We start from the raw sequence: 14259 nt of genomic DNA, 5'->3' as shown, positions 1-14259 counted from the left end.
TCCAAATTACCCATATAACCCTAACATCTCTTTCTTCTATTTTTCCCTTTTCACGTTTGGCATAACAACTTCAGCACTTTTATCCAAACGCATAACTGCTTATTTTAAAAATAAGTTTCGGCACTTTCAAAAGTTTTTTTTCAAAGCTGCTTTTAAAAATAAAGCAGATATTTGAGTGAAATAAGAATGCTTAAACCCTGGTAAAAACCCTTGCGAATGCGAGCTGGAGGTTATACTTGGGAAAGTTATCGGGCCAAAATGATCCGGAATTTGACCCGTCAGATCTCAAACGAGACCCGACTGAACCTCAGAAGACTATGTTTCACGGCGGCGGAGCAGAGTGGAAGAGATTCGAGGCTCTACCGGAGATTGTCGGCTTTAGGAGCCACGAAAGGGTCGGTTACTGAAACAATAAATGCGTACACGAGAGAAGGCAGAGTAGTGAAGAAATATGAACTGGAAAAATGCATCAAGGAGCTTCGCAAATATAAAAGATACCAGCATGCTCTTGAGGTATAGTATAACCTCTGAAATCTCTTGATCATTTAGCTCACCAAGTTTACTTTATTAGTAATAGAATGAAATGAGCTGTTAAAATGGAATCTATATAGTTTACATTAATTTATACTGTGATTGACAGACTTGTGGAGTATAAAGACGAATTGTTTAGGATATAGATGATTCATATAGCCGATTCTAACTTATTTCGGATTGAGGTAGATGATTGATTGCTATAGTTTTGGAATTGGAACATTTAAATTTAGAATAGGCATGTTTTCAGGCTTAATCAGTTACTGTATAAGATGTAAAAGTATCAAGAAGAAACAAGTTTGTATTTAACTCTTAAGACAATATTGTTGGCCGGTATTGGAATGAATCCCCTGAATAAATTGGTATGTAAATACGTACATGAGATTTTTATAGCCGACCCCAAATAGTTTGCGATACTGATTAGGTGTTGTTGATTGTTGTTTTATGATGTGCTAGTTAAGATCTTTGGAGTTATGCTCCAGAGAGGAGATATTTTACCTGCTGCAATTGTATTGTATGTTTCTGTCAACTGTTCGCCAGGAATATGTTTATGTAGGCAGACATTGTTTCGTTAAGCCATCTAGATGGAGTATATCCACATAAAATGATTTTGAATATCATGAGTTGATATTCCTATTTATTGTTGCAGATAATGGAGTGGATGGAGAAAAGAGGTATAAACTTTTCGTATGGTGATTATGGAGTACGATTGGATCTCATAGCAAAAGTTCAAGGAATAACTGCAGCTGAAAAATACTTTGGCAGCCTCTCACCCTCCATGCAGAATCAAAGCACTTATGGAGCACTCTTGAATTGCTACTGTGTTGAAAAAATGACAGACAAGGCGTTAACCTTTTTTGAGAGAATGGATCAATTGAAGTTCACAAATAGATCATTGGCATTCAACAATCTTATGTCGTTATATATGAGACTAGGGCAACCAGAAAAAGTTGCCCCTTTGGTACAGGAAATGAAGAGCAGAAAGGTTCCGCTATGCACATTTTCATATAATGTCTGGATGAATAGCTATTCTTGTTTAGATGATATAGAAGGAGTGGAAAGGGTCTTCGAAGAGCTAAAACAGGAGAATGCAAAGGAGTGCGATTGGACCACATATAGTAACTTGGCTGTTGCCTATGTTAAGGCTGGGCATAACGAAAAAGCTGAGTTAGCTCTAAAGAAGCTTGAAGAAGAGATGGGACCTCGTAATCGTCAGGCTTACCACTATTTGATTAGTTTGCACGCCAGAATATCTAATCTAGGTGAGGTTTATCGTATTTGGGGTTCTCTAAAGAGTTCCTTGGATCTAACCAATTCTAGTTATCTTGTCATGCTTCAGTCCCTTAGTAAGCATAACGACATGGATGGTTTAAAGAAATACTACGAGGAATGGGAATCAAGCTGCTCTACTTATGATATGAGGCTGGCAAATAATGTCATTGGAGCTTATCTGAGACATGACATGTTAAACAATGCGGAGAAAGTCTTTCATTGTGCTTTGAAGAGATCACAAGGACCTTTCTTCTTGGCTTGGGAAATGTTCATGCTTTTCTATTTGAGGAAACGTCAAATCAATTTTGCTCAACAGTGCATGGAAGCAATTGCCTCTCGGATAAAGGAAAACAAATGGCGACCAAAATATGAAACCATAAGTAATTTTCTCGAGTATTTTGTTGAAGAAAAAGATGTTGATGGTGCTGAGGAGTTCTACAAATTTCTGAAGAAGGTAAACTGCCTTAGTAGTGATGTCTATAATTCATTGCTTCGCACTTACGCAGCTGCTAACAGAACAACAGACGATATGAAACTGAGAATTAAGGAAGATGGGATTGAAATGAGTTGTGAGCTTGAAGAATTGCTCGAAAGTGTTTGTCCTGAATAAGTAAAAGGACTTTTACCTAGTATATGGTTTTGTTTCTTTTCCATCTTCTTTTTGTGTAAGATATGTGCTCTCTATTTTTTAAAGAAGTAATTTAAGGATTCCAAGACCTTTTCACAGATATATAATGGTAATTCTTTCATTTCACATTTTTCATTTTCTTTTACTCTGCTCTGCATATTCAGTCACAAGTGCGAAATTTTTTCTCCGCTAAAATTTGATTGTGAACCCGATTATCATTAGAAATTGATTTGAGATTATTAAAGGAACTCATAAACTTCAATCCTGAATCCGCCTTTGGCTTGGAATTACATAGACTTGAATATATGCAGAAAATTAGTACTGGGATTGAAGTTGATACGACTCATATGAGACCCTGCTGTTGATAACTTGCAAGCATGGCATAGTTCTCAAAGGAACCTTTCCAAGTTTGCATGATATACACTTTTGCATCTTGATATGTATAGTCAGTTAGTGACATGGCAATATACTTTTGAATTTTGATGCTACTTCAACACAACAAAGAAGAGAAAGAAACTGTAAAATCCAAGTGTAAAGTTCTTTATAATATCACAAAACAAAACTAGAATCAAGAATGAACTAATCAACGTCAACTCGAAAGCAAAAAGGTTATCTGCAGAAACTTGTCCCAGTTTTAAAGATTGCTCATGGGTGTAAAAGGGATGTTCTTGGTTCTCGAGACTCTATGCCCAACAAAGATGGATATACAAAAAGCCACTACTGAAAAGAGAAGGGAGAATGCTGTAGCAGCATCCCAAGAACTTCTCTGTGGCACCTTGGTGAGCTCAGAACTATCTGCCAAGATATCCAACAGTATCCAATCGCAGCTAATTGAAAAGTGGCCAGACCCATGCCATGGTTTTCCATTCTCAGGGTACCAAAATGCCACAGACATCTTACTTGTTTTGCCAATTGTGAACTGGGCATCCTGCAAAAAATCCCACGCCCCTCGAAATCAATCAACTACAACTCAGCAGATATTGAAGGGCTGATTTGGCAGACAAAAGAAAATGGTGTTCGACATTGTTTTTTTTAAAAAAAATTGCACCCTCCCCCACCTCAAACGGTCAAGACTCTGTTCAAGTTTAAGTTGTGTAAATAAGAAATGTGTGCAAACAGAAAGAATGAACTACTCTAAACTCGACTGCCAGAGGGAATTTCAACTGTAACAGAATCTCATCCAATTACTAATGTTGCATAAACACTTTGTTACCTGCTGAAGGCGATCCATTGTTCTCAGTGGCCTGGAAAATTCAAAATAATATGCACCGGATTGGTTGCTGGACGAATATGGGCTGTCATCCTTAATAAAACCTGTTTCAACAGCATTAGATGTTGGAATAAAGGTAGTAAATGACATGAGTTATAAGACACGACAACTATCAAACTATAATAAAGATTTTGCTACATAGGCTTCCTAACATATTTTCTTGACAAGTCAACAACCTCCGCAATTAAAAGCCACAGTGGTCCAACATAGAGGTATGGAACACAACCAAGGCCACTGCCTGCAACACAAGATTATCTTCCTCTAGTCTCTTTCTTTGTTAACGAAGAGATTTTAATGGCTGAAAACAGCATGGTGCTGGTGGATGCACACAGTTAAGGATAGAAAAGCTCAGCCCTGATGCTAAATCTTTTGGTAACTGAGGGAGTCCTGTAAAGGTTCTTAACTCTAAATACAGCCTTCCGAAAAGTGGTTACTGTATGACAACTGTGAATATTTGGACATCATTACAGTTCGACCTGTAAATACCTCGTATTTTCTAGTTAGTGTAGTCACAAAGACCAAGGTTGGAAAGAGCATTCTATCTCACTGGAACCTAAAATAGACTTCTGTGGTATGACAGATCTCTACTGGTTACGACAGCTAATCTTCCCAGTCATTCAGCTATACTATCTTCAAAATGCAGAAAAGTTGTAATGAGTCTTGCTCATATCATGGTTGAGAAAGACACAATTTTACTAAGACTTTCACAACGTAGGAGCACAAAAAGAATCTAATGGACAGGACGACTCCTGGGAAAGTTTAGTCATGCTCTACACAGATCCCCCAAATGCACCTCACACCCTGATGATTGAAGGTGTCAAAAAGGAACGAGATGGACCACCTTACATTACATATGATTTGGAAAATTGCTGCTGGTTTTTACTAATGTTTTCCATTTGACTCACAGCACACGATGCCTAAGCAGGTCTGGTAATCCAGTATCCAGCTTCTATCTAATAGTAAAGATTTCTTTTTGTTGTTCAATCTGTCATCTTCTGCAATGAGGCCCTAACATATTTGCAAACCAGCATTGTGTATAGTAGATATATGTGGATAAAAATATACGTAACAAAAAACACTAACCAGAGGTTTTGAAAAAAAAATATTTTAACAAGGACACTAAGACATCCCACTCAGAAGCATTTCAACAAGGTGCATAACAAGGATATTAAGACATCCCTACAAGCCTTAACAGATATTCTTTCAAAATGCAAAGAGGGTCGGTGGAAGTTCAGTAGAGAATCTGGAAGAAAGAAGGTCGTGCAACAAAAGAAGAAGAAGAAGATCCATTACAGGGTCAATTTCTTAGATCAATAAAATCAAACAACCAACTGATCCGCAGAAAGATAGGGAAGCTAGCTCATCGCTTTCTGTCTTTAAGACTTACAGAAGTGGAGTAGGTTATATTTCACTGTTCACTCAGAACAATCTGCCTATAAACCCTTCTGAGTTTCACACTAAATAAGGTAACTATTTGTTCTATTCTATGAGCCAATTTGTTTTTGCACTTGCAACCACAACCGTTTCACAATTGTCTTATTCCTGTATGTAACTTTTGAAACTTCTAGATTCATCAAAAATTGAAATGGCTTCCTAATATATTTATACCACGTGCAATAGGCTATAGATAAGAAAGCAGCTTAATTCTTCCTAATTTTTTACTACAGAAGAGAAAGTAAAAATATTCTCAAGTGAGAAAAGGACAAATGTTCAGGGATTAGAAGCCATATCGCTATTTACCTGAGTGAGTCAAGCTACTGTGCCACCATGTTCCTTTCCAATCATTCTGTGCACTAGTATCATTTACTGTTATACAAGGAGAAGTCAATAGGCACAGCAGAGGGAAAAAGAGAAAAATCGGTTGAAACGTAAATAGGCAATATAATTCCACAGTTTGGATACTAAAATGGTATTTCCAACAAGACATTAGACAAAATTTCGCTCTTGTACAGGAGAATTATCTTACATCCCAGTCAAGTTTACTCGGACAAATTTTGCAGGTTGTTGAAAATAATGACTGTCCAATGTCTTAATGCGATTTTATTTCCTCATGGAAAGTAGACCCAGTGACACTCAGTGAAGGAAGGACCAACATATACACTGTTGGCAGCAGCTCCCTCAAAATGTGGAGGCGGGAGAGTTTGATGCAGAATTAGATTTAAACTGACACGATTTACAAATCTAATATAAAAGGAAAGACACACAAACACAAAATAAATAAATAAATCTAATCCTGGCAATACAAGATCTATATCTCAATCCAGGTTAAAATGTTGCACATCATGATAACAAATAGCTAATATGCATATAAACAACTTCCTTGCTACTTGACGAGTCTTTTGCAGTTCTACATTCGTTTCTATGTCTCAGTACAATAGAATGCAATGATATCACTACACTATTATCCATGCTACTGATTGGAAAACAAAGAAGCAACTATTAGCTACACTATCTACCATCTAACCTTGAAGCTTCTAAAAAAAGGCGTATTTAAAAAAATAATCCAAATCATACCTGATGGACCATAGCCATCCAAATAACGGCAGTGTGGATTCCAACAATACAGATCAACCAAATGACCAAATCTGTCCTAGTGTGCCAACAGAAATGAAATAGTACTTCTTTACTAATTTAATGGCACAAAAATTGTTGTGATTTGCAAGAAGTGCAGAACCAGTTTGATTACCTGTCACCCCCATTTCCCTCACTGTTATCTAGCAGGTTCCCTCCATAGAGTCTTCCAGGAATTGCTTTTCCTATAGAGAAATGCATAAGGTCAACTTCATGGCCCTTGCATGACTTGCTCGTGCAAGTATCAGGTTCTTCTTCACACCCTCCCATCTTGAAGTTAAGAAGCAGTCTCAGATGTTATTCCAAAAGCAGTTCATGATATTTAACAGGAAAAAGTAGGATATAGAAAGGAAGGAAAAGAAAGAGAAAGAATAGGTGTTGGAGCCACTTACTCTATGATAAGATGCATTTTCACCAATTTGGAACATTAAAGCAACTGATGCAGTCTTGTTACTGTATCTGAAGTGAGCAATAAAACTGTGATAATTAAGGGTCTCAAACAAGGAAAAAGATGTCAGACATTGTTTGAAAAGCAACAACTGAATATCGCAAACATTCCTACAGTCAAATTAACTTCATAGATGATGGTGAAGATGGCAAGAAAGCACAAATGAGCGTTTGTTATTCCAGTCAAACCTCAAACCTTTACCCAACTAATGTGGTTTCCTAGAATTGATCGAACTGCTAATGTTTGAGATCAACTTAAGCATGTTAAATAACTGAATGACATGAAAATACAGCCCTCTTGCCCAAGTAACTTGTCACCCGTTTCTGTCTGACCAAATTTATTTGATGTTACTACTTAATTGAAGAGTCTCCACGTCTAAACTAATCAATCAATCAATTGACCAATCAACTGTACTTCAAATCCCAAACTCTATACGAGCTTCACATTACCATTCCTAAGCCTGGATAAAAGAGGATGTCGCGAGTTAATGGTTAACATAAAAATGACATAAAATCAAGAATCTACCTCTGAACTAATCTCCTTCACAATTTTTAATCGAACATAACATTTCTTTGAATATCTACCGATATCCTTTCTTTCCTTCCTAATTAAGCAGGAAATACAAATTGTGATAAAGCATGAAGGTCTCTTTGTCCTAGCATTTGAAAAATCCATACCCTTCAGAATATGTATAATCCCCGTCGACTTGCAACATGAAGAAAACATCTTTGCCATCATGTGACGCCTGCGCAAAAGGACAAAAAACATCTTGTGCTCAAATTCGTCCTAGTAAATACAATCAATAAGCAGTGGAGTAGCCACTTATAGTCGAACCCCCTTCGTCGAAAAATTGCAACATATACATACAAAGTATATATGTCTATACATTAATTTTTGAACATCCTTAAAGCAATTTCTGACTTCACCACTGTCATAAATAAATGCAATCAATCAACTACGCTTCAATCAGAGGCCTCATTTCTGGCTTCGCCACTGTCATAAATAAATGCAATCAATCAACTACGCTTCAATCAGAAGCTAGTCAGCCGGGTAGGGCCATATGAATCATTTCTAAATTATCCATTTCATCCGGATTTCAGGGCAATTCAACAAAAATCAGAAGTATTTAAGACAAAAATTTAGTCTTTTCGAGCTATTTAACAAAGGGGTAACTCCAACAAGAATCCAAAGTTCAAAAAAAAAAAAACTGAATCTTTTCTTGCAAAATGAGTTGATAAGTACCTTGACGGTCATTTTCCCACCATTGTATGCCTTATCTGCATCTGGGTCTAAAGCAGGTAAAACAGAAAATGCAGAACCATCCATATCTTTCCAATCATCAACTTGTCCATCGAGGGTTATTCTTCCTGGGTTGAAGTGAGCTTGAACATGGGTATCGGCGTTGGAATCGCAACTCCAATGAGCTGCTTCATGGTGAGAATACAGAATTCCAGTTTGAGCGAAGATCAAGATCGTTACAAGTGAAGAAACTCTTCCTAACATCTTGGAAACAACAAAATCAAGCGTACATACAGTACTAATAACTAATTTTCATTTTTGCGAAGCACAAAAGTATATTTGAAACCTAACTCGAAAATTCAATAGGGAAAAAACAGAAAAGATCTGCTATATTTATTAAATTATTAATGTGATTTATCATAGTCATGTCATAACTATAGTGAATATATAAAACATATCATTCAACTTTAGTTTTATTAAACGCTTGTCTCCTAAATTGATCGAACATTATAAAGTTTGGACAAATAGATATTCGCGTCTTTCACAATAAATAGTATGAGCATCATATGTCTTATATTTTAAATCGTATAAGATTTTTAATATAGAATGTGTATGTTTATTTGTGTACACATACCTACAATTGAAGAATGTAAATATCAATTAAGTTCGAAATTTAAATAAACCATAAAAAGATAAAAATAATCAAAATAAATCACTATTAAAAACTATGTCTATACATTTTTTTTATTTTCGACAATTTTTTCTTTCCACGTTATATGTTTAACATTATAAAATAAAAATACATCTTACCTATTTTTAGTTTAGCATTATAAGATTTTGAAGTCATATTTTACTTTTTAAAAAGCTTTGCCAAATTAAATCAGACAAATAAATTAAAATACGAAGAATGATATTTAATTATATTAAGGCTATGTGCAAGACACATGTTATGCTCTCATTTGTTTGAGTGTTGAGTAAGTATTTATTTATAATTAGATAATAGATATGGAAAGATTTATCTACCTCAATAATTTGAGTAAATATTTCAAAAAATTACTCTAGTAAAAAAGTTATTTGAGAAAGAGCTTTAACTTGTTTTACATAAATAAAGTCAATAATTTTTTTAAAATCATTATAACGAAAAGGTAATTTTAAAGATCTCCCTTCAAATTTTATTTTCATAATATCTTTGTGTTTTATTATATTGTGCTTACGTTTTTTTATTTTATTGTAATAATAATTTTATTAACTTAATTATTGTTAATAAAAAGAAATTGTGATTTGATAAAATTTTATCATATTTTTTTTTGTTTAATTAACTTTGTAACATCAATCATTTTAGAAAAACCTGACTTGACAAAATAAACTAAAATTTCATGTCAGATAAATATAGATAACAATACTTCAAATACATTATATTAATTGTCTACTTTCTTCTTTAGATGATCCTTAAAAAAAATCGTGGATAAAAAGGAAATTACTAATTTTTCCTTTAGGAATTTTTTAAGAAGTTTACAAAATTATTTACACTTTCAAAAGAAATTAATTGCAAAAGTAAAAAAATATATGATTTTATTTTTATAAATTGACAAGTAATTTAGACAATTTTTTTCCAGATAAGGTGAGCGATTAATATAGTACAAAAAAATGACATACTAAAGACTCATATCAAAGATTTTACTCACAAATCAAAATGAGTCTACCTTTTACGACATAATTTATGGGTTCTCAAACTAAATCCTTGTTTAAAGAGTAACTTTCACATATAACAAATCATATTTATATGCTATAATTATAGTTTGCATAATTACTCTGCATAGGAAACATGAATATGTATATTGCGCTATAAATATACAAAGAAGACAGTTTTATAATTCGCTATACATATCCAGAGAAAGCAATTGTATAATTCGCTATACATATACAGAAGAAAATAATTGCATAATTTGTTGCGATATACATATGCAAAAGATCAATTTTATAATATGTGTTTTGTATAAAACGAGAAAGAGAGAAAGACAAGAGAGAACTAGGCAGAGGGGAAATTGTATTTGCATAATCATAATTGTATAGGACGAAAATATATGCATTTGTTTTGTATATACAATTATCCCACGCTTTACACAAACACAAATACAATGTATACATTTATGTTTGCATAAAGTGAGAGAGACGAGTGATAGTGGTGAACGAGATCTGGGAGAGGGGAGAGGAGATATATGTAGATATACAATTTTTTCTCATTGTATACAAACACAAACACATTTTATAAATTTGTGTTTGTGTAAAAGCGAGAGAAGCAGACGAGATTCTACAAGGGAGAGAGTAAAAAATAACAATAATTTGCTATAGGGTACAATTAAATCAATATATGTTTATAACATTTTATTTGAATTAATAATTTACTATTCCCCCTGTTCCATTTTATGTGACATTTTTCATTTTTTGAGAGTCGAATAGTTTAACTTTGATCGGGCATTTGCTTATGAAATCTTCAATTCTTTTGTAATGAAATTATATATTTGTAAACTACGTGAAGAGTACTATAAGTCACAATAAATGATAATTCAAAATGTTAAAAAAATCTATGAAAAACTTACGATTAAAAATAAACTTATTTGAGTCTTAAAATGCAAAAAGTATCACATTAAATGGGACGAAGGAAATATTATTTACTATTTTCCCAAAATTAAACTCCACCCAAAAATCTGTCTAATCAACGCAATCCACGTTGAAACAATTATTTAAATATACAACTTATAATATTATATTTTTTAAAGTTTTTTATTATTTGAGAAAACTTCATATATTTTTTTGGATACATTGCTTTACATGATGTTTCAATCGAATACATCATTTTACATGATGTATCGAAATGTGCGCAATATCTTAAGATTTTGAGTGATGTAATCAGAACTAAGATGTGGTGTATTTAAATGTTGCCAAACGTGTCTGAAATTAGAATGCGATGTATCAAGACGTTTTGAGACGCTAAGAGATTTTTATGATTTGAAAAAAAGTGGGGATATGATGTAATTAGCTCTTAATACTATGAGATTTGTGACATATCGATCACATATATGGATAATAAGTAATTATCTCTTCACACTATGAGATCTATGATGTACCAATCGATATATCACTTTATGCGATGTATCAAAACATACATGATGTATTAGAACGTTGAGTGATGTATCTGAAATCAACACACAATGTATCGAAATGTTGAGTGATGTCTGAAACCAAGATGTTATGTATCCAAATTCAACTAATTTTAAGGGACTTTGGTGATTTTAAAAAGAGTGCATAAGATGTAATCAACTCTTAACACTAGTATATTGTGTAAAATTTCCAATCTTTATTTGTGCAATGATGTACACGATTTGGATAAAATTTTATTATATTAAAGAATTAAAATAAATCAGTTAAACTACGGGTGTACTGAGATTTGGTGTTGTTCAATTTTTTATATATATATTTTTAAATAATAATATTTTGATTTTATTAAAAAAAATCTAACGAAAAAATAAAATCACAGATTATATACATATATTTTTACGTAACAAAGGGCCCGTTTGGATGGGCTTAATAAAAGCAGCTTTAAAAAAGTACTTTTAAAAGTGCTGAAACTTATTTTTAAAATAAGCAGTTATGCGTTTGGATAAAAGTGCTGAAGTTGTTATGTCAAACGTGAAAAGGGAAAAATGGAAGAAAGAAATGTTAGGGTTATATGGGTAATTTGGAGATTGTATAAAAATATTAAGCACAAAAAGATAAAAATGTGGTCAACTTAAAACAGCTTATAAGCTAAAAATAAAAAAACACCCCTACCCCAGTTTTTAACTTTTGGCTTAAAATAAGTTTTTTTTAATTTAAAATAAGCTGTTTTGAGTATTGCCAAACAGCTAAATAAGTTAAAAACCAGCTTTTAAGTCAGTTTGATCAGCTTTTAAGCTGAGCCAAACAGGCTCAAAATCTGATCCTATGCTTTGTAATGAATAAAATTTATGGACATACTCCACCAAGAGTCCTTCACACATTCAAGAACCATCTCGCTTTACCAACAACAATAAGTTATCGAATATTAATATTTTCAACTATTATAATTTAATTATACGTGTACCAACTTTAATATTTGTTATAGTAGTATTTTGGACTTTAGTTTATTTGTTCAGTTTTATTTTTATTTAAAATTAATGTCAATTTTATTTGTTCAGTTTAAAATATCAAAAAACAATTTATTATCTAAGCTTTTGGTTTATTTTTGTTATTTAAAATTATCATATCCAAAAAATGACATGATGAAATTGTTATTCTATTTATTACTTCTTAAAGAACACGTTGAGTCAAAAAGGCAAAAATGAAAATGAATAGTCAAGTAGTTCACTACTTAGTTCTGGCTAATTCATTAATTTCTCTATATATTAGGTATTAATTAGTTCCTTATCATTTTATATTAAAGTCAAAAATTGAGTATGCTCAACTTTATTACTGGTATTTAGGGGTAGGCATATTTCGGCAAATCCAAAATTAGTTATTTTATTTTAACTATGAATTGAATTTTTAATTTTAATTTTTAAATAATTGAAAAAGAAGGAAACTGATGATCGGAACATGTCGGACGAAGCTGACTGACTTATCTACCATAAGTGTAGATAAAGAAGGAAATTGACGATTGGAACATAACACTGTTAAAGAATTAGAATTGTTTCGTCTAAAATTATATAATGATTAGGATTATATTACCACTAGGATTAGATTATTTATAGTTGCATTATTATTATTATTATTATTATTATTATTATTATTATACCTTCTCCATTTAAAATTATTTGTCATGTTGTGTTTATCGAAAGTCAATTTGATTAATTTTTAAAGGTAAATTAGATCACATTAATTCGATATTTTAAACAAAAAAATAGATATTCTAAAACTACATGAAAATTACTATAAATTACAATTTTTTGCATATTAATTTGATGAAAAATACATCTTAAAATGTTAGTCAAAGTTTTTATAGTTTGACTCTAAAAATAGAAACTATGACAAATAATTCCGGACGAAGGGAATAGTAATAATATGTATTATCGTAAAACTCTAGTTAACTTAAGACTCTACAATTCTCTTTTATATAAATTTTATATAAAGAGTTGATAACTCAACATTATATTTATCACTACATCAATACATCAATATAATCCTTGATTTCTCTAATTCTAAATTTGAGATTTTTCCATGGATTTCTATAACAATTATTATTATTATTATTATTTATTACTATTATTATTACATCCGTGGTTAATTACTTGTCCATTTTTTTTTAGTTATATCTAATTATTTGTCCATTTTAACAAATCAAGAAAGAATAATCATTTATTTATTATGTCCTCAATTAATTAATTTCAATAAGTAGAACTTCTGAAAAACTTCAAATTTTTAATTTATCAACTTCATAATTAATAAGAGTGCAATAATAAATTTATCATATTAATTATTATTTTCTTAATAGACTTATTAATTCAAAAAGTAAAAAGATAATTAGAAACACAAAGTGTATTATTATTATCATTTATTCGAGTGGGAACCTTCCAGTATCGACTATCTACATTTCTCAACCATCTTTTGTTTCTTCACGAAATAAAATTATTTATTTTTTAATGTTCCTCAAATCTCCACTCCACCTTCCAATGTTTGATTGTGTTTTTCATTATTTCTTTTATTAAAAGTATTTTCCATAAAATAAAAAGTATGATATGTATATATATTTTTTACAAAAATATTTTCTGTTTCTTTTAAGTAATAAAAAAAGACATTCCATCAAATTAAGACAAATCCGTATTAAACGCGGCAGCCAAACTAGTGTTGTCCACCTACTATCTATTCAAACATTTACTTATGCTATCTAAAAATATTTATTTGTTTATGTTTTCAACACATTCCTATTAGATTTACGTCTCTTCTTTTAGTCACGTGACTATTATTTATATAATGAATGACGATAAAACATGGACCTAAGAATCTTAATAATGGTTATATTTAATTGTGTAACTGTCTTATCTAAAACGAAATTATCCATTCTTAAATGATTGATTAGTGTTTTGTCAAGAGGCAAGAGGACATTTCAGTTAAATTTGTCTTTTGAATTTCCAAAACAAATGAAATAAAGATGGACCCTTTGCTCTAGAAGGATTATACAGGTGGCCACAATCAATAAATCCCTTTATCAAAATAACTGTTATCACCGTAATCAACCGTCCTAACTCCTTTTTTCAACCAACCTAGAATTCGGTATTCAGATTC

General features: G+C 31.9%; 2 protein-coding genes across 3 annotated transcripts; one reads left to right on the top strand and one right to left on the bottom strand.

Moving 5' to 3' along the window:
• The first annotated feature begins 175 nt into the window (after positions 1-175).
• Positions 176-2557, top strand: LOC101264458 (pentatricopeptide repeat-containing protein At1g02370, mitochondrial). The gene is made up of 2 exons (XM_004229332.5): positions 176-513; positions 1181-2557. The coding sequence occupies exons 1-2, from the start codon at positions 217-219 to the stop codon at positions 2411-2413; spliced, it is 1530 nt and encodes a 509-aa protein (XP_004229380.2). The 5' UTR covers positions 176-216; the 3' UTR covers positions 2414-2557.
• A 341-nt stretch (positions 2558-2898) lies between these two features.
• Positions 2899-8437, bottom strand: LOC101264151 (uncharacterized). Of its 2 annotated transcripts, XM_004229331.5 has the most exons (8): positions 7963-8437; positions 7398-7465; positions 6665-6731; positions 6388-6542; positions 6216-6286; positions 5442-5507; positions 3645-3745; positions 2899-3359 (listed from the first exon to the last, which is right to left on the bottom strand). In XM_004229331.5, exons 1-8 carry the CDS (start codon positions 8221-8223, stop codon positions 3066-3068), a joined length of 1083 nt encoding a protein of 360 aa, XP_004229379.1. In that variant the 5' UTR covers positions 8224-8437; the 3' UTR covers positions 2899-3065. The 2 variants fall into 2 exon arrangements, with proteins under 2 accessions (XP_004229379.1, XP_069147464.1); XM_069291363.1 differs by lacking the exon at positions 5442-5507 and having other exon boundaries at positions 7963-8412.
• Positions 8438-14259: the final 5822 nt, after the last annotated feature.

This window comes from Solanum lycopersicum, chromosome 1 (genome assembly GCF_036512215.1).
Source record: "Solanum lycopersicum chromosome 1, SLM_r2.1".
NCBI classification, from domain to species: Eukaryota; Viridiplantae; Streptophyta; class Magnoliopsida; order Solanales; family Solanaceae; genus Solanum; species Solanum lycopersicum.
The sequence above is the reverse complement of the archived record's forward strand: the minus strand, read 5'-3'. Positions and strand labels throughout refer to the sequence as shown.

Bases quoted from the DNA above. Each gene is read 5' to 3' on its own strand.
- LOC101264458 (XM_004229332.5), top strand. From the start codon at position 217: ATGCGAGCTGGAGGTTATACTTGGGAAAGTTATCGGGCCAAAATGATC. The intron at 514-1,180 runs GTATAGTATAAC...TTATTGTTGCAG, and splicing joins GATACCAGCATGCTCTTGAG to ATAATGGAGTGGATGGAGAA.
- LOC101264151 (XM_004229331.5), bottom strand. From the start codon at position 8,223: ATGTTAGGAAGAGTTTCTTCACTTGTAACGATCTTGATCTTCGCTCAA. The intron at 6,543-6,664 runs GTAAGTGGCTCC...CTTAACTTCAAG, and splicing joins AAAATGCATCTTATCATAGA to ATGGGAGGGTGTGAAGAAGA. The intron at 3,360-3,644 runs GTAACAAAGTGT...GATTTTTTGCAG, and splicing joins CAATGGATCGCCTTCAGCAG to GATGCCCAGTTCACAATTGG.